The 26,219-nt window shown below is 44.2% G+C and overlaps 1 protein-coding gene across 1 annotated transcript; it reads right to left on the bottom strand.

Moving 5' to 3' along the window:
• Positions 1 to 890: 890 nt before the first annotated feature.
• LOC306760291 (P2Y purinoceptor 14-like) lies at positions 891 to 15,615 on the bottom strand (the record flags this gene model as incomplete). The annotated part of the gene is made up of 4 exons (XM_079246091.1): positions 891 to 1,593; positions 14,877 to 15,136; positions 15,205 to 15,359; positions 15,432 to 15,615. 4 exons carry the CDS (start codon positions 15,613 to 15,615, stop codon positions 891 to 893), a joined length of 1,302 nt encoding a protein of 433 aa, XP_079102217.1.
• Between the last annotated feature and the right edge of the window lie 10,604 nt (positions 15,616 to 26,219).

A 26,219-nucleotide genomic window follows, 5' to 3' on the forward strand; every position in this document is an offset into this window, starting at 1 on the left:
GATGCAGGAATTGTTGACATTCTTGTTAATCATCCTATCCAGTCTCCTCCAAAGACTGCATTCGAAAAAGCCGTTATTTAGAGAAAGCACTGTTAACAAAAAAACAAAAACATGTGGACAAGACCTCTCTCGGATTCTGTATGTTAGAGCGACAGGAGCTTCATGAACTAAAAGCTTGCAGCATTCGAGTCTGTTAACAATGCCAAGGAGGAAAGACATCAGCAATCAGTCATCATTTTACAGAGAAAGTTGTTTGGAAAACCTTCGACACAGCTGCCGATCATCCTAGCAGGTTCAGTCCAAAATCAGACCTGGCAATACTCGATAATTAAAACAAGACCCACTTCTCAGACTCTCCAGGGCTCAGTTAGCAAGTTCAGCATTAAAGTTCATCATCTATGTCTGTCAAAAGCCAAAAAACTTCCACAGAAGTAGCCTGAGTTTGTAGAAGTGCCTCCAGGAGTCGCCGAGCAGGTCTTTGCTTCTGTTACCTGTAGGCGGATCAGACACGTACGAACATCCGCAACCATGTGGAAGCCATTGCTGAGTTTAAGGAAGCTGCAGGCACTCAAAAAGATCTGAGACACTTTAAGTCTGTCCGAGTCTTCTGAAATGTCCAGACACGCTCCCAGATCCCATGATCACATCTCATGTAAAGTTACTTCCTGTTTCTCAAGAATGATGGATGCTTTCTGGAGGCGGGGCATCGTTTAGGTAACAGATGATGAATGATGACGCTTCCATGCTGAAACAGACAAAAACACTTTGACGTTGAGCTCCATCAGAGAGTTCTGCAGAAACCTCTGTGACCACATGGTGGCACCAAAGTGCAAGAAAACCACCAAAGCAGTTTGTTCCAGAGCATGATGGAGACATCATCCTGTCTCCCACTACAGCACGGTGCTGTTCCTGGTTAGCGTGGCGAGCATCGTCCTCCTGTTGCAGCTCGACCGCCCCACGCTGCTCATCCTCTCCACCGCCGCCTGGGTTTGGGTCTGGGTGGTGCTGAAGACCCTCCTCAGACTCAGCTGAGCCCGGAAGGCCTTGCAGAAAATGAAGTAGATGAGAGGGTCCAGGCAGACGTTAAACACCGACACCATGACGGTTGTCTCCTTCAGGTAGAAGAAACCACAGCTAAGCAAGCCTCCTCCGTCCGTCTGGAAGACGTAGGGAACCCGGACGAGGTGGTAGGGGACGAAGCAGATGCAGAAGACGCTGACCAGCACCAGCATGTTCCTGCGGGACTTGGCAAGATTTCTGGACTGGGAGGATGAAGGCTGGTTCTGCTGGGCCAGGGACAGCCTGCGGGAGGTGCTGTAGTAGAAGAAGACCAGGGAGACCAGGACGAAGATGAAGATGGTGGCGCTGCAGCTGTGGATGACCTTATAGAGGACGCTCAGCTGCTTGCTGTGAAGAGGCTCGCAGGTCACCCTGATGGGGACAGAAACCAATGGTTGCTGGGTGGAGACGGATATGAGGATGTAGGTGCCCGTCATGGCCAGGAGAAGACCCCAGGTTGCCGCGGAGATGATGTGAGCAGCCCGGACCGTCTGCAGGACGTGAGTTTCTACAGGATGGACGATCTTCAGGTACCTGCAGAGAGGAGAGAAACGGGAACACCAGACCTGAGAAATCTGATTCAACACTTTATTGTACAACATCAGAAATAACCAACAACACTGGTAACACGAAGCAGATTTTCATTTGTGCTGATTTTAACATTGATTTGTTAAATCCACAAGAACATAACACAACTACAGAGTACATTAACAACATGTATAGCTTGGGTTTTTATCCCACAATCATACGTCCAAGCAGAATACCTCATAGTGCTCCACTTATTCATAAAATATTCACCAACGTCATCGGTGATAAAATAGAAAGTGGACTAATAATTATTTTATACATAAATAACTTAAATGAATCATGTCACAAGCTGAAAACCATATTATTTGACTTATTTTGTAGGGGGGAAAATCTGCAAATACTCCTGGACACAGTGGAGAGAGCTTTTAACTCTGAAGAGATGCTTTAAAGACAACAAACTGATGTTGAATTTAAATAAAACAAAAAAAATTATATTTAGAAATTGTCAAACTATTATTAACAACAAATTGAAAATGAATAGAATAGAAATAGAAAGAGTAACAACGATCAAATTTCTTGGGGTAATAATTGACAATAAATTGAATTGGAAACCACATATAAATTATATCAAGACAAAGAAATCTAAATCAATTGCAATATTACTCCCAACTAAAAATCTCATCAATTCATCCTCATTATTTACTTTATCCTCTTCCTTCATCCTCCCATACCTGATCTACTGTGTGGAAGTCTGGAGGAGCACATACAAAACAAATATAGAGCCAATAAATGTAATCCAGAAAAGATCAATAAGAATTGTGTGTAACGCTCATTTCAGACAACACACACATCAACTCTTTGTTAACTTGGAAGCTCTCAAACTCAGAGATCTAGTCCATTTTAAAATCATACAATTCATTGATTCAATAATTCATAAAAAAAAAGTACCACAAAGTATCCAGGGGTTGTTTCAGATGAGAGAGAGTTCATACGCCCTACGAGGTACACGCATCCGAAACCCACAAACTAAACACCGACGTATCACAACCACTGGAGTTAAACTGTGGAACAACTGAAGTGATAATAAGAAGTCATGTCCTACTCTGATCAAATTTAAAAATATCCGAAAAAAAAAAAAAACTAATATTACAACCAGAATTACTCTGATTTATGTATAATATATGTATGAGCATTTCTGTCTGTATATGTATGTGCTTCATGTGTGCATATTTATACATGTATGTGTGTATATACATGTATGTACATGTAAATGTGATTGTATTTAATAACTATATGTATGAGAAATTTAATTTATTTTGTGGAAATTATCACAAACAGTTAAAATGTGGGAACTTATCCATTTATAAAGTGAACAACTGAAGACATATGGCATGTTAATGATATGTTAATGATTAAGATCGCAAAGAAAATCAATAGCCATTTATTGGTGCGTTATGTTTTCTTTTTTTAATAAAAGGGGCAGATATTACAAGAAATGTCCTTTTTCCTGCTCCTTTTTGAGCATGGTGCTCTGATTGTTCTGGGTTTTTGTACCAGGACTTATTTTACGTTTTTAATGACCATGTGAGAAATAAAGAAAAAAAAAAGAAACAGTTGCACAAAGAAATGAGATGGTCAATAAAAATGGTTATCAGCCAGGGCTCCAACCAGCGACCTTCTAACTGTGATGCTAAGTCAGGACCTTCTAGTGCCTGGTCCTCCTCTAAGTCAGGACCTTCTAGTACCTGGTCCTCCTCTAAGTCAGGACCTTCTAGTACCTGGTCCTCCTCTAAAGTTTGGACCTTCCAGTACCTGGTCCTCCTCTAAGTCAGGACCTTCCAGTACCTGGTCCTCCTCTAAAGTTTGGACCTTCCAGTACCTGGTCCTCCTCTAAAGTTTGGACCTTCCAGTACCTGGTCCTCCTCTAAGTCAGGACCTTCCAGTACCTGGTCCTCCTCTAAGTCAGGACCTTCTAGTACCTGGTCCTCCTCTAAGTCAGGACCTTCTAGTACCTGGTCCTCCTCTAAAGTTTGGACCTTCCAGTACCTGGTCCTCCTCTAAGTCAGGACCTTCCAGTACCTGGTCCTCCTCTAAGTCAGGACCTTCTAGTACCTGGTCCTCCTCTAAAGTTTGGACCTTCCAGTACCTGGTCCTCCTCTAAGTCAGGACCTTCCAGTACCTGGTCCTCCTCTAAAGTTTGGACCTTCCAGTACCTGGTCCTCCTCTAAGTCAGGACCTTCCAGTACCTGGTCCTCCTCTAAGTCAGGACCTTCTAGTACCTGGTCCTCCTCTAAGTCAGGACCTTCTAGTACCTGGTCCTCCTCTAAAGTTTGGACCTTCCAGTACCTGGTCCTCCTCTAAGTCAGGACCTTCCAGTACCTGGTCCTCCTCTAAAGTTTGGACCTTCCAGTGCCTGGTCCTCCTCTAAGTCAGGACCTTCTAGTACCTGGTCCTCCTCTAAGTCAGGACCTTCTAGTACCTGGTCCTCCTCTAAAGTTCGGACCTTCCAGTACCTGGTCCTCCTCTAAGTCAGGACCTTCTAGTACCTGGTCCTCCTCTAAAGTTGTGACTTTCTAGTACCTGGTCCTCCTCTAAGTCAGGACCTTCTAGTACCTGGTCCTCCTCTAAAGTTTGGACCTTCCAGTACCTGGTCCTCCTCTAAGTCAGGACCTTCTAGTACCTGGTCCTCCTCTAAGTCAGGACCTTCTAGTACCTGGTCCTCCTCTAAGTCAGGACCTTCTAGTACCTGGTCCTCCTCTAAGTCAGGACCTTCTAGTGCCTGGTCCTCCTCTAAGTCAGGACCTTCTAGTACCTGGTCCTCCTCTAAAGTTTGGACCTTCCAGTACCTGGTCCTCCTCTAAGTCAGGACCTTCTAGTACCTGGTCCTCCTCTAAGTCAGGACCTTCTAGTACCTGGTCCTCCTCTAAAGTTTGGACCTTCCAGTACCTGGTCCTCCTCTAAAGTTTGGACCTTCTAGTACCTGGTCCTCCTCTAAAGTTTGGACCTTCCAGTACCTGGTCCTCCTCTAAAGTTTGGACCTTCCAGTACCTGGTCCTCCTCTAAAGTTTGGACCTTCCAGTACCTGGTCCTCCTCTAAAGTTGGGACCTTCTAGTACCTGGTCCTCCTCTAAAGTTTGGACCTTCTAGTACCTGGTCCTCCTCTAAAGTTTGGACCTTCCAGTACCTGGTCCTCCTCTAAAGTTGTGACTTTCTAGTACCTGGTCCTCCTCTAAAGTTTGGACCTTCCAGTACCTGGTCCTCCTCTAAAGTTGTGACTTTCTAGTACCTGGTCCTCCTCTAAAGTTTGGACCTTCCAGTACCTGGTCCTCCTCTAAAGTTTGGACCTTCCAGTACCTGGTCCTCCTCTAAAGTTTGGACCTTCTAGTACCTGGTCCTCCTCTAAAGTTTGGACCTTCCAGTACCTGGTCCTCCTCTAAAGTTTGGACCTTCCAGTACCTGGTCCTCCTCTAAAGTTTGGACCTTCTAGTACCTGGTCCTCCTCTAAAGTTTGGACCTTCTAGTACCTGGTCCTCCTCTAAAGTTTGGACCTTCCAGTACCTGGTCCTCCTCTAAAGTTGTGACTTTCTAGTACCTGGTCCTCCTCTAAAGTTTGGACCTTCCAGTACCTGGTCCTCCTCTAAAGTTGTGACTTTCTAGTACCTGGTCCTCCTCTAAAGTTTGGACCTTCCAGTACCTGGTCCTCCTCTAAAGTTTGGACCTTCCAGTACCTGGTCCTCCTCTAAAGTTTGGACCTTCTAGTACCTGGTCCTCCTCTAAAGTTTGGACCTTCCAGTACCTGGTCCTCCTCTAAAGTTTGGACCTTCCAGTACCTGGTCCTCCTCTAAAGTTTGGACCTTCTAGTACCTGGTCCTCCTCTAAAGTTTGGACCTTCCAGTACCTGGTCCTCCTCTAAAGTTTGGACCTTCCAGTACCTGGTCCTCCTCTAAAGTTGTGACTTTCTAGTACCTGGTCCTCCTCTAAAGTTTGGACCTTCTAGTACCTGGTCCTCCTCTAAAGTTTGGACCTTCCAGTACCTGGTCCTCCTCTAAAGTTGGGACCTTCTAGTACCTGGTCCTCCTCTAAAGTTTGGACCTTCCAGTACCTGGTCCTCCTCTAAAGTTTGGACCTTCCAGTACCTGGTCCTCCTCTAAAGTTTGGACCTTCCAGTACCTGGTCCTCCTCTAAAGTTTGGACCTTCTAGTACCTGGTCCTCCTCTAAAGTTTGGACCTTCCAGTACCTGGTCCTCCTCTAAAGTTGTGACTTTCTAGTACCTGGTCCTCCTCTAAAGTTTGGACCTTCTAGTACCTGGTCCTCCTCTAAAGTTTGGACCTTCTAGTACCTGGTCCTCCTCTAAAGTTTGGACCTTCTAGTACCTGGTCCTCCTCTAAAGTTTGGACCTTCTAGTACCTGGTCCTCCTCTAAAGTTTGGACCTTCTAGTACCTGGTCCTCCTCTAAAGTTTGGACCTTCCAGTACCTGGTCCTCCTCTAAAGTTTGGACCTTCTAGTACATGGTCCTCCTCTAAAGTTTGGACCTTCTAGTACCTGGTCCTCCTCTAAAGTTTGGACCTTCCAGTACCTGGTCCTCCTCTAAAGTTGTGACTTTCTAGTACCTGGTCCTCCTCTAAAGTTTGGACTTTCTAGTACCTGGTCCTCCTCTAAAGTTTGGACCTTCTAGTACATGGTCCTCCTCTAAAGTTTGGACCTTCCAGTACCTGGTCCTCCTCTAAAGTTGGGACCTTCTAGTACCCGGTCCTCCTCTAAAGTTTGGACCTTCCAGTACCTGGTCCTCCTCTAAAGTTTGGACCTTCCAGTACCTGGTCCTCCTCTAAAGTTTGGACCTTCCAGTACCTGGTCCTCCTCTAAAGTTGGGACCTTCTAGTACCCGGTCCTGCTTTAAGTCAGGACCTTCTCATATCGGGTATACTTGTGACTTTCAGACCATAAACTTCCTTTTTTAATTAATTTTTCTTGTGTTTCTTAATTTGCTTCAGAATTTTGGAAAACTATTTGGTTAGAAAAGAAGTCTAATTACACAGTTTCCCACCTTTTGATTTTATTCCATTTCTGTGACGTTTCCACCAGAAGATGCTACACTGTGCTCATAAAGGGATGATCATGGCCAGCAGCAATACTGAGGTAGGCTGTGGTGGGTAAACAATGTCACATTGGACTTTAGGGAACCAAACCGGACTAGAACCCCCCCTCCAAACCACCATCCCACCAGCAGCAGCCTGAAGCGTTTATCCTGACGGCACAATGGATCCATGTTGTCAGGACGTTTCCAGCAGATTCTGATGCTACCTTGTGAAAGTGGAGCTGAAATGGAGACTCATCATCAGACTGAGTGAGTATCAGCCTCGTCATTCATCACATCTCTGAAGTAATCTCTTCCTTTAAATGTCAAAATCATGTCTGTGTCATTTCGTCTTTGCAGAACCGAGACAACTGAAACCACAGAGTTGTGTTTGCAGCGTTACATACGTGTGAAAGAAGAAGCTGACTGCATGCTCTGAAATAGCAAACTTTCAGTTGCGCACACCGTTCGGTAATGAGGCCATCACATATAACCTTCATTAGCCATCATCTCTGACCTGAAGGCTGATCATGTGAGTGATAACGACAAGAGGAACCTGCAAGATGTGCATAGACTGGAAGGGAGTTGTCTGGAAAGTGGAAAACATTTGCCTTGTATGTGACCTGGCAGGAGTTTATGGTTTGCACCATGTCCTTTGACTTTCCAAGCATAAAAATAAAGATCACAGCATCTCTACAGACAGAACAGCAGCTGCTCATGTGCAGGTAGAACACCAGCAAAACAAAAACTATTCAATATTCACGCTGTTTCCACTGATTTCTGCTACTTTTCAATGACTATCCCCACTAAACACCTCCAACTCTGCTGCACTGAAGACCTTTCCTTGGCTTTATTCCAGCCATAAGCTGCGATTCCATCAACCACAGAAAAACCTGAAGATCTCAGTAAAACCTGCGACTGGAAACACCTGCAGAACGTAGAACCTCTCACATACAGTTCCCACTCAGGAGGAAGTTTGTCAGATGTCAACATGTAGAAGTTAGACGCCACCAGACATGACGTAGGGATCACATGACCAGTTTGTTTCAAGTAAAGATGCCTCTAGAGGACTTCCTTCAGCTCCTGACTGGACGTTACCGTCAGTTTAAGCTCTCTGATTGGACGTTACCATCAGTTTAAGCTCTCTGATTGGACGTTACCGTCAGTTTAAGCTCTCTGATTGGATGTTACCGTCAGTTTAAGCTCTCTGATTGGACGTTGCCGTCAGTTTAAGCTCTCTGATTGGACGTTGCCGTCAGTTTAAGCTCTCTGATTGGACGTTACCGTCAGTTTAAGCTCTCTGATTGGACGTTACCGTCAGTTTAAGCTCTCTGATTGGACGTTACCGTCAGTTTAAGCTCTCTGATTGGACGTTACCGTCAGTTTAAGCTCTCTGATTGGACGTTACCGTCAGTTTAAGCTCTCTGATTGGACGTTACCGTCAGTTTAAGCTCTCTGATTGGACGTTACCGTCAGTTTAAGCTCTCTGATTGGACGTTACCGTCAGTTTAAGCTCTCTGATTGGACGTTACCGTCAGTTTAAGCTCTCTGATTGGACGTTACCGTCAGTTTAAGCTCTCTGATTGGACGTTACCGTCAGTTTAAGCTCTCTGATTGGACGTTACCGTCAGTTTAAGCTCTCTGATTGGACGTTACCGTCAGTTTAAGCTCTCTGATTGGACGTTACCGTCAGTTTAAGCTCTCTGATTGGTGGAAAGTCTGACAGGAAGTGTCTTCATCATCATGTCCAGGTGAAAATAGAGGTCTCTTAGCAACATGGTAGTGATGGTGATGAAGATGTGATAAATAATGGTGGATTTACCATTTAGAGTCTCTGAATAAACACTACATCTGGATTGTAAACCTCCTGGACGGATAGAAACGCTGGAAAACCTCCGTAGACCAGCTGAAGCAGGGATCCTCAATCCTGGTCCTGGAGGGCCGGCATCCTGCAGGTTTTTCAGCTGTCCCTGCTGTGGCACACGCGACTCAGACTCAGACAAGCTCTGCATATGTCTGCTAAACACACCCTGACCTGGATCAGCTGCAGATGCAGTACATAAACCCAGATTTAAGGTTTTCAGACGTGGTTTGGATGTAGGAGGCGTTAAACAGTGTTTAGAGTTGTATTCAGGATGAAGTCCTGCTGACTGGACCGGTTCTGCTGAGGCAAGCTCAGAACGGGTCCAGTTCTGCAGGGTGTTTCCTGCTCCGAGTGAAGCTAGATGACTGGAGGAAGGTGGGAGAGTGTCTACTCTACTCTTACACAACTTCCTGACGCTAAATGTGTTCAGAAGTCTCCAGGCAGGTTTTAGACCGCACCGCAGCACCAGGACTGCTGTAGTTCAGGTCCCACATGACACGTTAGTTTACAGATAGACTCTCGGTAAATCACGCTAAAAACCTTCCAGTAGCAAAGTATTGCTAATTACTGTTAGCATTATTATCTTTTCCATGCCTCCTGCACTCTGCTGTGATGTTTACTGTATCATGAAACATGCTTCATACGGCGTCACTGCGGGCGATTCGCTGCGATTCGCTGCACGGTATCCACAGAAGCTCGGCTGTTCTCAGACCAGAGCAGGTTCCCCACCAACACTTCATCTATTCTAATTTAGTTACTCAGACAATAAAAGTCACGCAGTGTCCGTCATGTCAAACCCGCCGCAGCAGGAACCGTGTTACACGGCGGCACACGGGAAACACATGACAACACCTGTTACAACATATTACACAACATATGGTACAAATGTCCACTGTAACTGGGAACAGGTTGGTAACATGACTGGTCTAACTGGGAACAGCTCGGTAACATGACTGGTCTAACTGGGAACAGCTCGGTAACATGACTGGTTTAACTGGGAACAGGTCGGTAACATGACTGGTCTAACTGGGAACAGGTCAGTAACATGACTGGTCTAACTGGGAACAAGTTGGTAACATGACTGGTCTAACTGGGAACAGGTCAGTAACATGACTGGTCTAACTGGGAACAGGTTGGTAACATGACTGGTTTAACTGGGAACAGGTCGGTAACATGACTGGTCTAACTGGGAACAGGTCAGTAACATGACTGGTCTAACTGGGAACAAGTTGGTAACATGACTGGTCTAACTGGGAACAGGTCAGTAACATGACTGGTCTAACTGGGAACAGGTTGGTAACATGACTGGTCTAACTGGGAACAGGTTGGTAACATGACTGGTCTAACTGGGAACAGGTCGGTAACATGACTGGTCTAACTGGGAACAGGTTGGTAACATGACTGGTCTAACTGGGAACAGGTTGGTAACATGACTGGTCTAACTGGGAACAGCTCGGTAACATGACTGGTTTAACTGGGAACAGGTCGGTAACATGACTGGTCTAACTGGGAACAGCTCGGTAACATGACTGGTTTAACTGGGAACAGGTCGGTAACATGACTGGTCTAACTGGGAACAGGTCAGTAACATGACTGGTCTAACTGGGAACAAGTTGGTAACATGACTGGTCTAACTGGGAACAGGTTGGTAACATGACTGGTCTAACTGGGAACAGGTCAGTAACATGACTGGTCTAACTGGGAACAGGTTGGTAACATGACTGGTCTAACTGGGAACAGCTCGGTAACATGACTGGTTTAACTGGGAACAGGTCGGTAACATGACTGGTTTAACTGGTAACAGGTCGGTAACATGACTGGTCTAACTGGGAACAGGTCAGTAACATGACTGGTCTAACTGGGAACAGGTTGGTAACATGACTGGTCTAACTGGGAACAGGTTGGTAACATGACTGGTCTAACTGGGAACAGGTTGGTAACATGACTGGTCTAACTGGGAACAGCTCGGTAACATGACTGGTTTAACTGGGAACAGGTCGGTAACATGACTGGTCTAACTGGGAACAGGTCAGTAACATGACTGGTCTAACTGGGAACAGGTTGGTAACATGACTGGTCTAACTGGAAACAGGTCAGTAACATGACTGGTCTAACTGGGAACAGGTCGGTAACATGACTGGTCTAACTGGGAACAGGTTGGTAACATGACTGGTCTAACTGGGAACAGGTTGGTAACATGACTGGTCTAACTGGGAACAGGTTGGTAACATGACTGGTCTAACTGGGAACAGGTTGGTAACATGACTGGTCTAACTGGGAACAGGTTGGTAACATGACTGGTCTAACTGGGAACAGGTCAGTAACATGACTGGTCTAACTGGGAACAGGTCGGTAACATGACTGGTCTAACTGGGAACAGGTCGGTAACATGACTGGTCTAACTGGGAACAGGTTGGTAACATGACTGGTCTAACTGGGAACAGGTTGGTAACATGACTGGTCTAACTGGGAACAGGTCGGTAACATGACTGGTCTAACTGGGAACAGGTTGGTAACATGACTGGTCTAACTGGGAACAGGTTGGTAACATGACTGGTCTAACTGGGAACAGGTCAGTAACATGACTGGTCTAACTGGGAACAGGTTGGTAACATGACTGGTCTAACTGGGAACAGGTTGGTAACATGACTGGTCTAACTGGGAACAGGTTGGTAACATGACTGGTCTAACTGGGAACAGGTCAGTAACATGACTGGTCTAACTGGGAACAGGTTGGTAACATGACTGGTCTAACTGGGAACAGGTCAGTAACATGACTGGTCTAACTGGGAACAGCTCGGTAACATGACTGGTTTAACTGGGAACAGGTCGGTAACATGACTGGTCTAACTGGGAACAGGTCAGTAACATGACTGGTCTAACTGGGAACAGGTTGGTAACATGACTGGTCTAACTGGGAACAGGTCAGTAACATGACTGGTCTAACTGGGAACAGGTTGGTAACATGACTGGTCTAACTGGGAACAGGTCAGTAACATGACTGGTCTAACTGGGAACAGGTTGGTAACATGACTGGTCTAACTGGGAACAGGTCAGTAACATGACTGGTCTAACTGGGAACAGCTCGGTAACATGACTGGTTTCACTGGGAACAGGTCGGTAACATGACTGGTCTAACTGGGAACAGGTCAGTAACATGACTGGTCTAACTGGGAACAAGTTGGTAACATGACTGGTCTAACTGGGAACAGGTCAGTAACATGACTGGTCTAACTGGGAACAGGTTGGTAACATGACTGGTCTAACTGGGAACAGGTTGGTAACATGACTGGTCTAACTGGGAACAGGTTGGTAACATGACTGGTCTAACTGGGAACAGGTTGGTAACATGACTGGTCTAACTGGGAACAGCTCGGTAACATGACTGGTTTAACTGGGAACAGGTCGGTAACATGACTGGTCTAACTGGGAACAGCTCGGTAACATGACTGGTTTAACTGGGAACAGGTCGGTAACATGACTGGTCTAACTGGGAACAGGTCAGTAACATGACTGGTCTAACTGGGAACAAGTTGGTAACATGACTGGTCTAACTGGGAACAGGTCAGTAACATGACTGGTCTAACTGGGAACAGGTTGGTAACATGACTGGTCTAACTGGGAACAGGTCAGTAACATGACTGGTCTAACTGGGAACAGGTCAGTAACATGACTGGTCTAACTGGGAACAGGTTGGTAACATTACTGGTCTAACTGGGAACAGGTTGGTAACATGACTGGTCTAACTGGGAACAGATTGGTAACATGACTGGTCTAACTGGGAACAGGTTGGTAACATGACTGGTCTAACTGGGAACAGGTTGGTAACATGACTGGTCTAACTGGGAACAGGTTGGTAACATGACTGGTCTAACTGGGAACAGGTTGGTAACATGACTGGTCTAACTGGGAACAGGTTGGTAACATGACTGGTCTAACTGGGAACAGGTTGGTAACATGACTGGTCTAACTGGGAACAGGTTGGTAACATGACTGGTCTAACTGGGAACAGGTTGGTAACATGACTGGTCTAACTGGGAACAGGTCGGTAACATGACTGGTCTAACTGGGAACAGGTTGGTAACATGACTGGTCTAACTGGGAACAGGTCAGTAACATGACTGGTCTAACTGGGAACAGGTCAGTAACATGACTGGTCTAACTGGGAACAGGTTGGTAACATTACTGGTCTAACTGGGAACAGGTTGGTAACATGACTGGTCTAACTGGGAACAGATTGGTAACATGACTGGTCTAACTGGGAACAGGTTGGTAACATGACTGGTCTAACTGGGAACAGGTCAGTAACATGACTGGTCTAACTGGGAACAGGTTGGTAACATGACTGGTCTAACTGGGAACAGGTCGGTAACATGACTGGTTTAACTGGGAACAGGTTGGTAACATGACTGGTCTAACTGGGAACAGGTTGGTAACATGACTGGTCTAACTGGGAACAGGTTGGTAACATGACTGGTCTAACTGGGAACAGGTCAGTAACATGACTGGTCTAACTAGGAACAGGTCTTTAACATGACTGGTCTAACTGGGAACAGGTTGGTAACATGACTGGTTTAACTGGGAACAGGTTGGTAACATGACTGGTCTAACTGGGAACAGGTTGGTAACATGACTGGTCTAACTGGGAACAGGTCTTTAACATGACTGGTCTAACTGGGAACAGGTTGGTAACATGGCTGGTTTAACTGGGAACAGGTTGGTAACATGACTGGTTTAACTGGGAACAGGTTGGTAACATGACTGGTCTAACTGGGAACAGGTCAGTAACATGACTGGTCTAACTGGGAACAGGTTGGTAACATGACTGGTCTAACTGGGAACAGGTTGGTAACATGACTGGTCTAACTGGGAACAGGTTGGTAACATGACTGGTCTAACTGGGAACAGGTTGGTAACATGACTGGTCTAACTGGGAACAGGTTGGTAACATGACTGGTCTAACTGGGAACAGGTTGGTAACATGACTGGTCTAACTGGGAACAGGTTGGTAACATGACTGGTCTAACTGGGAACAGGTTGGTAACATGACTGGTCTAACTGGGAACAGGTTGGTAACATGACTGGTCTAACTGGGAACAGGTCAGTAACATGACTGGTCTAACTGGGAACAGGTTGGTAACATGACTGGTCTAACTGGGAACAGGTCGGTAACATGACTGGTCTAACTGGGAACAGGTTGGTAACATGACTGGTCTAACTGGGAACAGGTTGGTAACATGACTGGTCTAACTGGGAACAGGTTGGTAACATGACTGGTCTAACTGGGAACAGGTCGGTAACATGACTGGTCTAACTGGGAACAGGTCAGTAACATGACTGGTCTAACTGGGAACAGGTTGGTAACATGACTGGTCTAACTGGGAACAGGTTGGTAACATGACTGGTCTAACTGGGAACAGGTCGGTAACATGACTGGTCTAACTGGGAACAGCTCGGTAACATGACTGGTCTAACTGGGAACAGGTTGGTAACATGACTGGTCTAACTGGGAACAGGTCAGTAACATGACTGGTCTAACTGGGAACAGGTTGGTAACATGACTGGTCTAACTGGGAACAGGTTGGTAACATGACTGGTCTAACTGGGAACAGGTCGGTAACATGACTGGTCTAACTGGGAACAGGTTGGTAACATGACTGGTCTAACTGGGAACAGGTCGGTAACATGACTGGTCTAACTGGGAACAGGTTGGTAACATGACTGGTCTAACTGGGAACAGGTCAGTAACATGACTGGTCTAACTGGGAACAGGTTGGTAACATGACTGGTCTAACTGGGAACAGCTCGGTAACATGACTGGTCTAACTGGGAACAGGTCAGTAACATGACTGGTCTAACTGGGAACAGCTCGGTAACATGACTGGTCTAACTGGGAACAGGTCAGTAACATGACTGGTCTAACTGGGAACAGGTTGGTAACATGACTGGTCTAACTGGGAACAGGTTGGTAACATGACTGGTTTAACTGGGAACAGGTTGGTAACATGACTGGTCTAACTGGGAACAGGTCGGTAACATGACTGGTTTAACTGGGAACAGGTCAGTAACATGACTGGTTTAACTGGGAACAGGTTGGTAACATGACTGGTTTAACTGGGAACAGGTTGGTAACATGACTGGTCTAACTGGGAACAGGTTGGAACTACAGTGTTTAATATAATCAGAAGATTCAGAGAATCAGGTGGAATCTCTGTATGTTGGAGACAATCTTTCCTGCGGTAGAATTGGACTGAAAGCAGACATGATTGTCTGAGGAAGTGAAAGGAGGTGCTGAGGTACGAGGAGGTGCTGAGGCAGAAGGAGGTGTTGATGCAGGAGGACCTCCTACCTGTTACCGGCGATGTAGCCCATGAACATGATGCTGGCGTACATGTTGAAGTAGAAGGCGGACGCTCCAAAGTTGCAGTGGATCTGGCGGACGGTGACGGTGCTGCTGGCATAGTTGAGGATTCTGATGGGGATGCAGAGGCTGATGAAGAAGTCTGCTACTGCCATGTTCTTCAGGTAGATGCTGATGCAGCTGGACACCTGGCGCTGACGTCCGCAGAAGTACACCCTCAACGTGAAGCCGTTGAGAATCAGACCCGCCTGAGGTGGAAACATCTCTCATGTCTTTGTGTCGAAATGCTGGGAATGTGCAGAAATCTGAGACTTACGATGAACGTCAGACTGTAGATGACTATGAAGAACACATGGACCGAGCGGCTGGCGAGGTCACAGGACGTTGAGTTGCTGATGTTCATGGCTGCTGTGGACTGGTGGAGGAACGAGGTCGGTCCTGGTCCGCCGAGGGAGCTCATGTCTCTGGATGCTGGCAGAAATGATTAAACATCGTCAACCCACACAGACGAAGCAGCAGTCGCTCACACAATCAGTCTGCAACCCTTCTCAGCCTGAAGCGCCTCTACGATCCGCCGGCTGAAGGAAATCTGAACCCGTCCAAACTGGTGCATTTCTGGCAAACTGTGAGCGAACACTTTCATCTGCGTCTCATCATCTACTGAAACGATCAGAGGCTGTGGTCTGCCTCGTCCCGCAGCTTCCTCTGTTAGAGCGGCTGTTGCCATGACGATGACCCCATTAGTCACGGGTCACAGCGTCAAAAGAAAACCAATCAGATCAGTTAATATTAATGCAATCGATCGAAACGCCCCGAACAGGTGTGGATTCAGAAGTGTGATGGATCAGGAGGTAAACTGCTCCACGCTCACATGCTCAATAGGAAGTCCTCGTTTCCATAGCGACATGGTTGTAAAAACGCGGCGAATATCTGCGAACTTTCAGACCAATGAAACGCCTGAGTAAAACATTGGTGTCGTGATTTCATGCCAGGTGTCGGCTTTCCTGCCTGAACATGTTCCTACATGTCGTTCAGCACAGGCTGGAGACGTCGGGTGATGGATGGATGGAAAACTGTCTCCACATGTGGAACTGTGAGAAATGTTTGTTTTGGCAGGTTGACAAAGAAGTTTGATTTCCTGCCGAGCTAATCTGATGACACACTTTTTAGTTCTTTGTTGTGGAAAATATCATTTTAACTCCTTTTGGCTGATGGTGAAAACGCGCTTCATACATAAAAACATTAGGAAAGAACATGAAGAAGACAACTATTCATAACCTAAAACTGCAAAAAGAAACGTTCTGTTTACTCTCATACGGCGGTGCTCTGACATTATCAAAGTTTCTACTACGCTTTCATCAGTAATCTAAATCAGATTATATTTTTATAATATTTTGCAAGGTTAAATCCAAATGGAAATAAATAAATAACATCTGGATGTAGTTTCTCTCCTGCCTCATCATATCTGCAGCCAAGGTGTTCTGGTTCAGGTGTTCAGCGTGTTCATGCAGAATGTTCCTCTTCAAGTTGTTTTCGGAAATGCAACGTGTTTTTATATATGAAGTTTGGACCTATCAGCCACTGTACTTTTGACTTTGGAAAAGACTCTTATATAATTTAGTTTCTATGACATTTATTTTTATTTATCAGTTCAGAGGAAAATAAAATAAACTTCTGAGCTGCAGAGGAAGTCTCGTGTATTCAGTTCCCTGTTAAATGAACCAGTAATTAATGAACGTGTTTATAGAAGGAGGAGGAAGAGCATCATATCCGTCAGCCTTCATGTTGACTGTTTACTTAAGTTCTGTCGTATGTACATTATCTGCTACAACTTCTGATACCTTTGAAACAACTTTATGGTAAAACTTTGCTCTAAACACGGTGAAATCTGCTTTCTGCCTCCTGACGGAAAGCTACCAAACAGTAAATCTACAAAAAAAAATTGTTTATTTTACTTTGCTTTTGTTTTGTTTTTTTAAGATTTCATCCAATGGCCAAAGAAGGACGTTGTCTTTTATAAATGTAACTTTTCTCCACTTTTTTCTTGTGTCAGGCTTTAAAAAAATGTTTCAACTTGAAACGCCTGAAAACTTGAAATATATTAAATCTGTTTCCATTTTTCTGAATATGAACATTTACAGTGTAAAAGGTTTTTATCAGGTGTAATCAGGTTTATCAGGTGCTTTATCTGCTCCATCTTACAGTACTGGGTTTGACCTCCGTTTATTTCTTGGTTCTGAATGAAGTTATACTGAATGATTATCAAATAGAGATTTTCGCCAACTGGTATTTTTATTGTGAAAATGGTTTCCTCATTCGGAACAAATGCAAATCTGTAGTTTTATGCTTAGAATCAGTTTATTTAAATACCCAGTGACAGAAATCTGATGTATTCAATAAGTTTTCATCATTTATGTTCACAAATAACTCGAAAACATCCTGTGACTTGTCCAGTAAACCCAGTCAGTCGTATAAAACATCACATCGTCAGCGTAGAGGGAAACAGCGAGCGCCAACGTGTGAGAGCGAAGATGCAATCTTACATTAGATGAATCTGATAAGCAACATTTTGCATGTTATATCAGCTCTTTTAACAGTTTGATCCTTATCAGATGAAACTGTTTGCATCTCTGAACCAAAAACAGGAACTTCACAGCAGACAAAGTCGGCTCTGAAACCACATCAGATGTTCAGAAGCTGCTGAACGTGCTGGTAGATGTGTCATTTCATCAGAGGTGTTTCCTTTCCTTCCACGGACTTCCATAATGACACAAAACTGATGATAATGTCAGCTTTAACTGGAACTAGTACAAGAACACACAGCTGGGTCTGGTTCCTGTGCGTCAGTAAAGCTTATAAGCTGCCTTTCTGCCTTTTACCATCTAGAACATTCTTTTTAATGTGTCATGTGAAAGGTGTAAAAATTAAATGAAGCAGTTACCTGTGAGACTCACCTGTGTGTTGCCGTCAGGGTGGATATGCTGATTAAAGCTGACTTCCTGCTGCTCGCTGCTCACATCAGGGGTGGAGGGAGGAAGAAGAGGAGGAGAAAGAGCTGTGGAAAAAACCCCATGGTGGCTGTAACCATTGTGATGTCCACCCGCAACACCGTTCATCATTTGCAAGCCAAAACCACACCTGGACAGATTTCAGGAAGTGAGATGGGGATGTGTTATAGATCTGAGATGGAAAGACTAGTTCCTAGAAACCCGACAAAACAACCAAAGCTAAAACAGGCTGAAAGGCTGCAGGTGGAAATGGTTTTAGTTAGATTTCATCCTGAAAGTCCAAACGTGACTGAATGTGTTCATGAACTGACCGACTTCTTTCTCATTTCACTTTCAGTTTAGTTTGAACCTAACCGTGTTCATCTCATCAGAAATTACTCCATAAAATCATATTTTTCATTTCTCATGCACCACAGAGTCGAGATATAAAAGTACTTTATGTGATCAGCCAGCAGTTGGTGAAGATTTATAGTCAGAGGGAAACAAGTTGCAGCAGGCTGATGCACCTCCATGACAGCATGAAAACTAACACAGCCAGTTTTCAGAGCAACATTCCTCTACGAGGAAGTTTTTCTGCAGGGATTCTCCCGTCTCAGCAGAAAGGAGGAAGATGCAGAGTTTTCATCTCCGCAAGAGAGCAGAGGCTGGAGTCAGAAGCAGAGTAATGACAGAATCATGTTTGCACATCGCCCTCTAGCTGTAAAAAATAAAATAGAATAAAAATAAACTGTATAATTTATCCATCCCAGAGGGAAGTTGTTGTTGTTTTTCTTTTGTATAAAAACAGTGAAAGACATTTATACCTTGTTCTAAAAGAAAAAGGGATATTTGTCTTTCTATGATGTCAGCATTTTCCAAAAATGCAACGAAATGAGCCAAAAATAAATTTAATCCCACTTTCTCTAAACTTTTAAATACACATGAAAACTGTTGTAATAATATTCTGTTTGTTAAGACGATGACAGAGCAGACAAACCCAGAACACAGTAACGTTATTTATAATGTTGTTTACCCACTACTGCTGGTTTGTTTGAATAGTTTGAGATGAAGGAATTACCGTCGCATGATTCTCCCTAAATATCCTATATTTATTATATAATATCAGTGCAGCATTGGCTTTTTATATTTTACCTAACTTTTACATAATAATCCATGTAAAATGAGTTTTACACAGAAATGTGTTTAATAATGTTTAGAGCAGTGTTTTTCAGGCACTGTGCCGTGGCACACTAGTGTGCCGTGAGAAATGATCAGGTGTGCCCTGATAAATACCAAATTTAACCTAATTGTTCTAAAAAGCAGCTCTGTCTTAATCCAAACAGGTCCTAGTGAAAGACAAGAATATTTCTTCTTGTGCTTTTGTGATTTCTATTCAAGAGGCTTTGACGAGATGGACTTTATATTAATTATATGGACTTTAAAAAAAACAATAATAATTTTGGTTTGTGGTGTGCCTTGTGATTTTTCAGTGAAAAAAGGTGTGCCTTGACTCATAAAAGGCTGAAAAACACTGGTTCAGAGGTAAAAATCCCAAACAAGCAGAAACGTACGTGTCTCTGCACCGCCCTCCAGTGGCGATAGGCTATAACTACAGATAGAAACATGTTATTCTGATCTTTGACCACCAGATGGCAGCAAAGTAAAAACGTCCCGGTGACGTCAGCACGGCTTTCTCTGCCATGTTTCCATGATGTTTCCCTTGTGGTTGGTGGAAGTTCACACACCTGTCATGGACTTATAAATGATTATTAGACATTCATGCAGACATTTTACAAACAGATGGGCTAAAAAAGTTAAGTCTACAATCTGTGAGCTGCAATGCAGGATATAAATCACCAGCTTTATCATGATCAATTTAACAGTTATTTCGCTCACATTTTGACTGTATTTGATAACTGATATAAGACAATATCACAGGTATTAAACTCAATCATTTCCATTCTTATTCAAATCGTCAAAAACAACAACAACAAAATGTTACGTTTTATTCCTGTGCTCAGATATTTAAATTATTTATGACAAAAAAGTTGGAACTTGGAACGGAACTAAAAGTACAGATATTTTTTTAAAAATTTTTAAAAAAAATAAAAAAGGTGGGTGTAATAAACTGTTAAAGTTTGCATTTTGGATCAGTGTTATTGGCTCATTGACCACATGATCAACATGCTGATGTAGATGTATGTATCGTTACACACCTAGTTGCAGTTGCATCATCACACTGATCGTTTACATGTTAAAACATTTCTGATATTCTATATGTGGATTCATGTCTGATAGATAATTATTCATCAGACATTCTGACTGTTATAAAAGGAAAAGATGTTGATAAAAATAAAAATAGGTGCAATGTGAGCTGGGTGGCAGCAAGAGGCGAGGACCCTGGCGCTCGTCATGGATTATCCATATCGAACACCATGTTTGACCATAAGAGTGTTCATATGTACACCTGGCATCAGGACTCTCTGGGCCGCAGCTCGATGAATGACTTTGTAATTGTATCATCGGAGCTACGGCCACATGCCTTGGACACTCGGGTGAAAGGGGTGCCAGAGCTGTCAACTGATCACCACCTGGTGGTGAGTTGGCTCAGATGGTGGGGGAGGAAGCCGGTAAGATCTGGCAGGCCCAAACATGTTGTGAGGGTCTGCGGGGAACTGAGTCCCCTGTCAGAGCGAGCTTCAACTCCCACCTTCAGCAGAGCTTCAAACATGTCCCAAGTGAGGCGGGGTACATGGAGTCCAAATGGGCTGTGTTCCGTGTCTCCGTGTATTGTGTAGGTGGCCAGCTGGAGCTGTGGCTGTAAAGTCGTTGGTGCCTCTCATGGCGGTAATCCCAGAATGAGGGATGCCATCAAGCTGAAGAAGGAGTCACAGCAGGCCTTCTTGGCCTGTGGGACTCTGGAGGCAGCTGATGGGTACCGACAGGCCAAGCGGCATGCGGCTTCGGCTGTCGCCAAGGCAAAAACTCGGGCGTGGGAGGAGTTCGGCGAGGCCATGGAGAAAGACTTCAGGACGGATTCGAGACGATTCTGGTCCACCATCCAGTGACTCAGGAGAGGGAAGCAGTACTCCATCAACGCTGTATACAGTGGAGATGTGGAGCTGCTGACCTCAACTCGGGACGTTGTGGGTTGGTGGAGGGAATATTTCAAAGACCTCCTCAATCCTCCCAACACAACTTCCAATGAGGAAGCAGAGCTGGGGGACTCAGGGGTGGACTCTCCTATCTCTGGGACTGAGGTTGCTGAGTATCTTAAAAAGCTCCTTGGTGGCAAGGCCCCAGGGGTGGATGAGATCACTCGGAGTTCCTTTAGGTTCTGGATGCTGTGGGGCTGTCCTGGCTGACACATCTCTACAGCATCGCGTGGACATCGGGGGCAGTGCCTCTGGACTGGCAGACTGGGGTGGTGTTCCCCTCTTTTTTAAGAAGGGTGAGCGGAGGCTGTGTTCCAATTACAGGGGGATCACACTCCTCAACCTCCAAAGTAAGGTCTTATTCAGGGGTCCTGGAGAGAAGGGTCCTTTGGGTACTCGAATCTCGGTTTCAGGAGGAGCAATGCAGTATTTGTCCTGGTCACGGAACAGTGGACCAGCTCTATACCTTCTTTGGGGTCCTGGAGGGGGCATGGGAGTTTGCCCAACCAGTCTACATGTGCTTTGTGGACCTGGAGAAGGCATTCGACCATGTCCCCCGGGGGCTCCTGTCGGGGGTACTCCAGGAGTATTGGGTACCAGACCCCCTTGTACAGGCTGTCCGGTCCCTGTACAACAGGTGTCAGAGCTTGGTTCGCATTGCCGGCAGTAAGTCAGATTCATTTCCGGTGAGGGTTGGACTCCGCCAAGGCTGCCCTTTATCACTGATTCTGTTTAGACAGAATTTGGCGTTGAGGTGTTGAGGGAATCTGCTTCGGTGGCCTCAGAATTGGGTCTCTGCTTTTTGCGGATGACGTGGTCCTATTGGCTTCATTTGGCCGTGATCTCCAGCTCTCGCTTGATCGATTTGCTGCAGAGTGTGAAGTAGCTGGGATGGGAATCAGCACCTCCAAATCTGAGACCATGGTCCTCAGCCGGAATAGGGTGGATTGTCCTCTCCGGGTCGGGAGTGAGGTACTGCCTCAAAAAGAGGAGTTTAATTATAAATCTCCCTTAGAAATAGGGTGAGGAGCTCGGTCATCCGGGAGGAGATCAGAGTAGAGCCGCTGCTCCTCCGCATCGAGAGGAACCAGTTGAGGTGGCTCGGGCATCTGGTCAGGATGCCTCCTGGACCTCCCTGGTGAGGTGTTCCAGGCACGTCCCTCTGGGAGGAGACCCCGGGGAAGACCCAGGACACACTGGAGGGATTAGTTACTGAGGGAATGCCTCAGGATGCCCCCCGCAGAGTTGGCAAATGTGGCTCGGGAAAGGTAAGTTTGGGCTTCCCTGCTTTGGCTGCAGGGAGGCGGCAGAGAATGGATGGATGGATGGGTGGATGGATGGATGGATGGAAAAATAAAAAAAATTATTAAAATTATTTATTTTTCACGAGAACAATTAAAAAAATAAAATGTTGTGCCAGAACATTCTGTTATATCATCTATTTCTGCTGTGACATTATTATGTAAATGAGTTGGTAAGAACATGAAATCATTTCCTCACCTTCTTCCTCTTTTTACAAAACCAATTTCATCTGGTTTGATGATGTCTCACTTCCTTCCTGCTCCATCAAACATTAAGATCAGAGGAAAATTATGATTCATCATCACATGAACAAAATTTCAGAAACACGTTAAACTTTATTCACTTTCATTCATTAACTTTTCTTATCACATTTAGACATGTATCCATGGCAACTGATCTGATGATCGAGGTTGTGAAGCTCAGTTCAAAGATCCAGAGCAGACAAAGAGTTCAGATTTTTTTTCTGTCCTGTCTCCTCGTCTCCTTCCCTTCTGTCCTCTGTCCTTGCTCCTTGTCTCCTCTCTCCTCTGTCCTGATTTCTTACCCCCGTCTCCTCTGTCTGCCCGACAGTTTCCTCATCAGCGACTCTCTGAAGGTTCGGCACATCAGGAAGTAGATGATGGGGTCGAGGCAGACATTGAGCGCTGACAGGAAGATCGTCCCCTCCTTTATCTGGAAGAGCAACGTCTTCGCAACATGTCTGAGAGAACAGCTATACCCGAAAGACTTCAGAGGAACAGATTCTTCTTCTGATGTTTGTGGATGCTTGTAAACACTTTAATAGAGATACATTACCACTAGCATCCAGGTCAAAACTCTGAACTCAACACTGCCCCCTAGTGGATGAACTGACTGAACAACCATGGCAACATAGAAGACATGTCTGGTTTGCTCAGCTTCACCAGCCGACTGACCACTGGCCAACAATGCATTTCCCAGGATTCTTCTGACCCTGCCATTATAGAGATCGCCTGTGTTCACCTCATTTCCTGCCACTGGCTATGTAGTGGTCTTGCTAGTGATATTCATTAAACTCCTTATCCCTCATACATCTACCCCGTGTTTGTATCCACCTTCTGCAAACTCAGTCTGCTAGACAGATATATGATGGCGGCAACAAATGACAATACTTGAAACAAACATTCACATTTAAGTACGTAAGGGAGCAGAAAGAAACCAAATCTACTTTATCAAGCCCACCTTCAATGCCATGTTGGTACTGAAGGGACCAAAGTGTGACGAGAACCCAGCTGATTCGGATCCTACCATCAGACCAGCAACGTTTTTACCATCTTCTGTTGTCCAGTTCTTGTGAGTCTGTGTGAATCAGTTTCCTGTTGTTTTGTCATGAAACATCTGTGGTCAAAACCTATTTCTTAGTTTCAACAAACAATTTACAGGTTTTTTTATTGAACAGTGTTCAGCGAATGAGCCTCAGTTCTCGTAAAATCTCGAGATTTTATAAGAACTGCGGCGTATATAAGGTAGCCACGTAGAGATATTTTGGGGTTTTCTACCTGCTACCGAGAATTTTCTACAGCTTTTTGAATCTTTTATCCTAGTCTTTTCTAAAACTCTGAAATTTGATGATTGTTGTTCCACACCATGCCATCTATACCGTCAATGAACTGATCACATGACCCCCCACATCACGTCCAGGACACATAAAAAGTGTTCCATTACTCTTTCTGACATACACTTTCATATTGAAACATCTGGAAAAATCTCATGAGAGTGTGAAAATGTTTCAGCGATATTTGAGATTTTTTCAAAATCCAGGTGTTTCCATTTGTGTTTTATATAGAGATATTTAGTTGTTGCGCATTTCTAGGTGTCATGGAAACACACCTACTGACAAAGAGAAATAAAGCGCGAACCCTAGAGGTCAAAGTTGTGACTACATTCTGTTACTTGGCAACAGGGAAACACAGCTTTGTGGTGCAGATGTCGTCGCGGTAACTCAGTCGTCCATAAGCAGAATTATTCACCAAACAATAACCTCCCCATGATGACCCACATCGTCCCACAATGTGGCATCATGGATGTTTGTTTAACGTAAAAATAAAAAGTAAATATTTACAAAAAAAAAAAAAAAGCATTCTACTTTTTATTCCTTATCTTTTATTTTCATCCCATAAAACCGGCCACTGCCTTCCCAGTGCACAGCCAGACGCTGCTATCACACATCTCACCGACGACTCCTAAAACCTCCTCACATGGCTGCTGAGAGGAACCTTTACAGAGGAACTGACAGAGAAGGGGCGGAGTTGACCCTGATGCTATGGATGATGTCACATTTTCTGACACTGTGATTGGCTATGTTGGGTCTTTGGTTGTTTTAGGTCTTTGTCAGTAAATTCATGACAGAGACGCTGCAGGATAGTGATGTGTGCACCGACCTGTAACTCGTGGTCCCGCAGATCTGGTCGGGTCAAGAGATTTTCACCTTCATTGCCTGAATGACGAATGCGGCGGTGTGGACAAAACTCTGACAATGCGAAGGTAAATTTAAGGTTTGAAACTCTGCTAAACAATCAGCAGCACTGCAGTCAAAGTTTTTGCAAACTAATGTGTAGGGACGACAAGCCTATGTTGACATGAAAACAGCAACACAAGGTCTGAACCTGAAAACATGAGGCTGAAACTCTGTAAGATGCATGTTGCACTCATTAAAACTAACAATTCCAGTCCAAAGTTATGTTTGCCAAGATTCAAACTTTTTATTAGGCTTCTAAAATAAATAAAGTTTTAGAACTTTATTTGAGTTTTTCAATTTTCAAAAGCGGACTTTCAAAGTTTCAAATCTTTTTTTTTTTTTTGGCTTCAGATTGATGTTGAATTCTCATCCCGTAATTTTCAGTCATGAGAAAGACAGAAATGCTCCGAGCAAACTGAAACTTTAGAATACAAATAAGCAAAAATCTTATTTAAAGTCAACAAGTACAGCTCCTCCTGTAGTTGTGGGTATTTGCAACTATATGCAAGCATTTATTACTTTTAAAACTGTATGAAAAATAACAATTAACTGCAGTTAATCTTTGACATTTCCCAGACTGCCACCAAAAATGTACACTTTGCATTTATCAAATGGTTTGTATTTTGTAGAATGAAAAAGTGCCATATGTGACCCAGGAACCAAAACATCCTAAAGAGGAAGAAGAGAATTATTTATATACAAGGCCTGAATTGTTTTAGGATGCTAATAAGATCCAAATCTCATCATCAATAACTTCCAAGGCTGTACAATCTATAATTACAAAGTCTAGAGGAGGGGTCATTCTTCAGTGACAGCTCGGTAGTGGTCAGATCAGCTGGCATTAAATCCTACATGATGATAAATTTAGTTTATTTATTACACCACTTTCATGTTATTGTGTGTATTTTATTATCACAAGTCATTATAATGTTAATTACTGTTATTGTTCTTTTATACATATATGATACAAACAGACGCTCATCTGGGTGAAAAGAATTTAATTTTATTTCATACCATACAATCTACAATACACAAATAATAATATTACTGTAAAACATAACTTTCTAAATAAATCAGCACAGAACTTTGTTTCTAACTGGTTTCTACTAAAAAATCTAGGAACATTCTCAAAAAATCCTGCAGTTTATTTCAATAATAAACATTTAAAAAGTAAAGATGCTTTTAAAGTGGTTTTATTTTTTTTATCTCCTCCTGCTTACCTCATATTTATCTATATTTTATTAATTAGATACAGAATTGTCTTGTTATGTATTTAATAGTAAATAAATCCCGAATAATACGGTGGAAACGCGCAGTGTCTGCACTGCCCTCCAGTGGCGATAGACTGTAACTACAGGGAACTGCATGTAATTATGAACTCTGACCACCAGATGGCAGCACCGTGACTCAT

Source organism: Telmatherina bonti, assembly GCF_933228915.1.
Source record: "Telmatherina bonti genome assembly, chromosome: 9".
NCBI classification, from domain to species: domain Eukaryota; kingdom Metazoa; phylum Chordata; class Actinopteri; order Atheriniformes; family Telmatherinidae; genus Telmatherina; species Telmatherina bonti.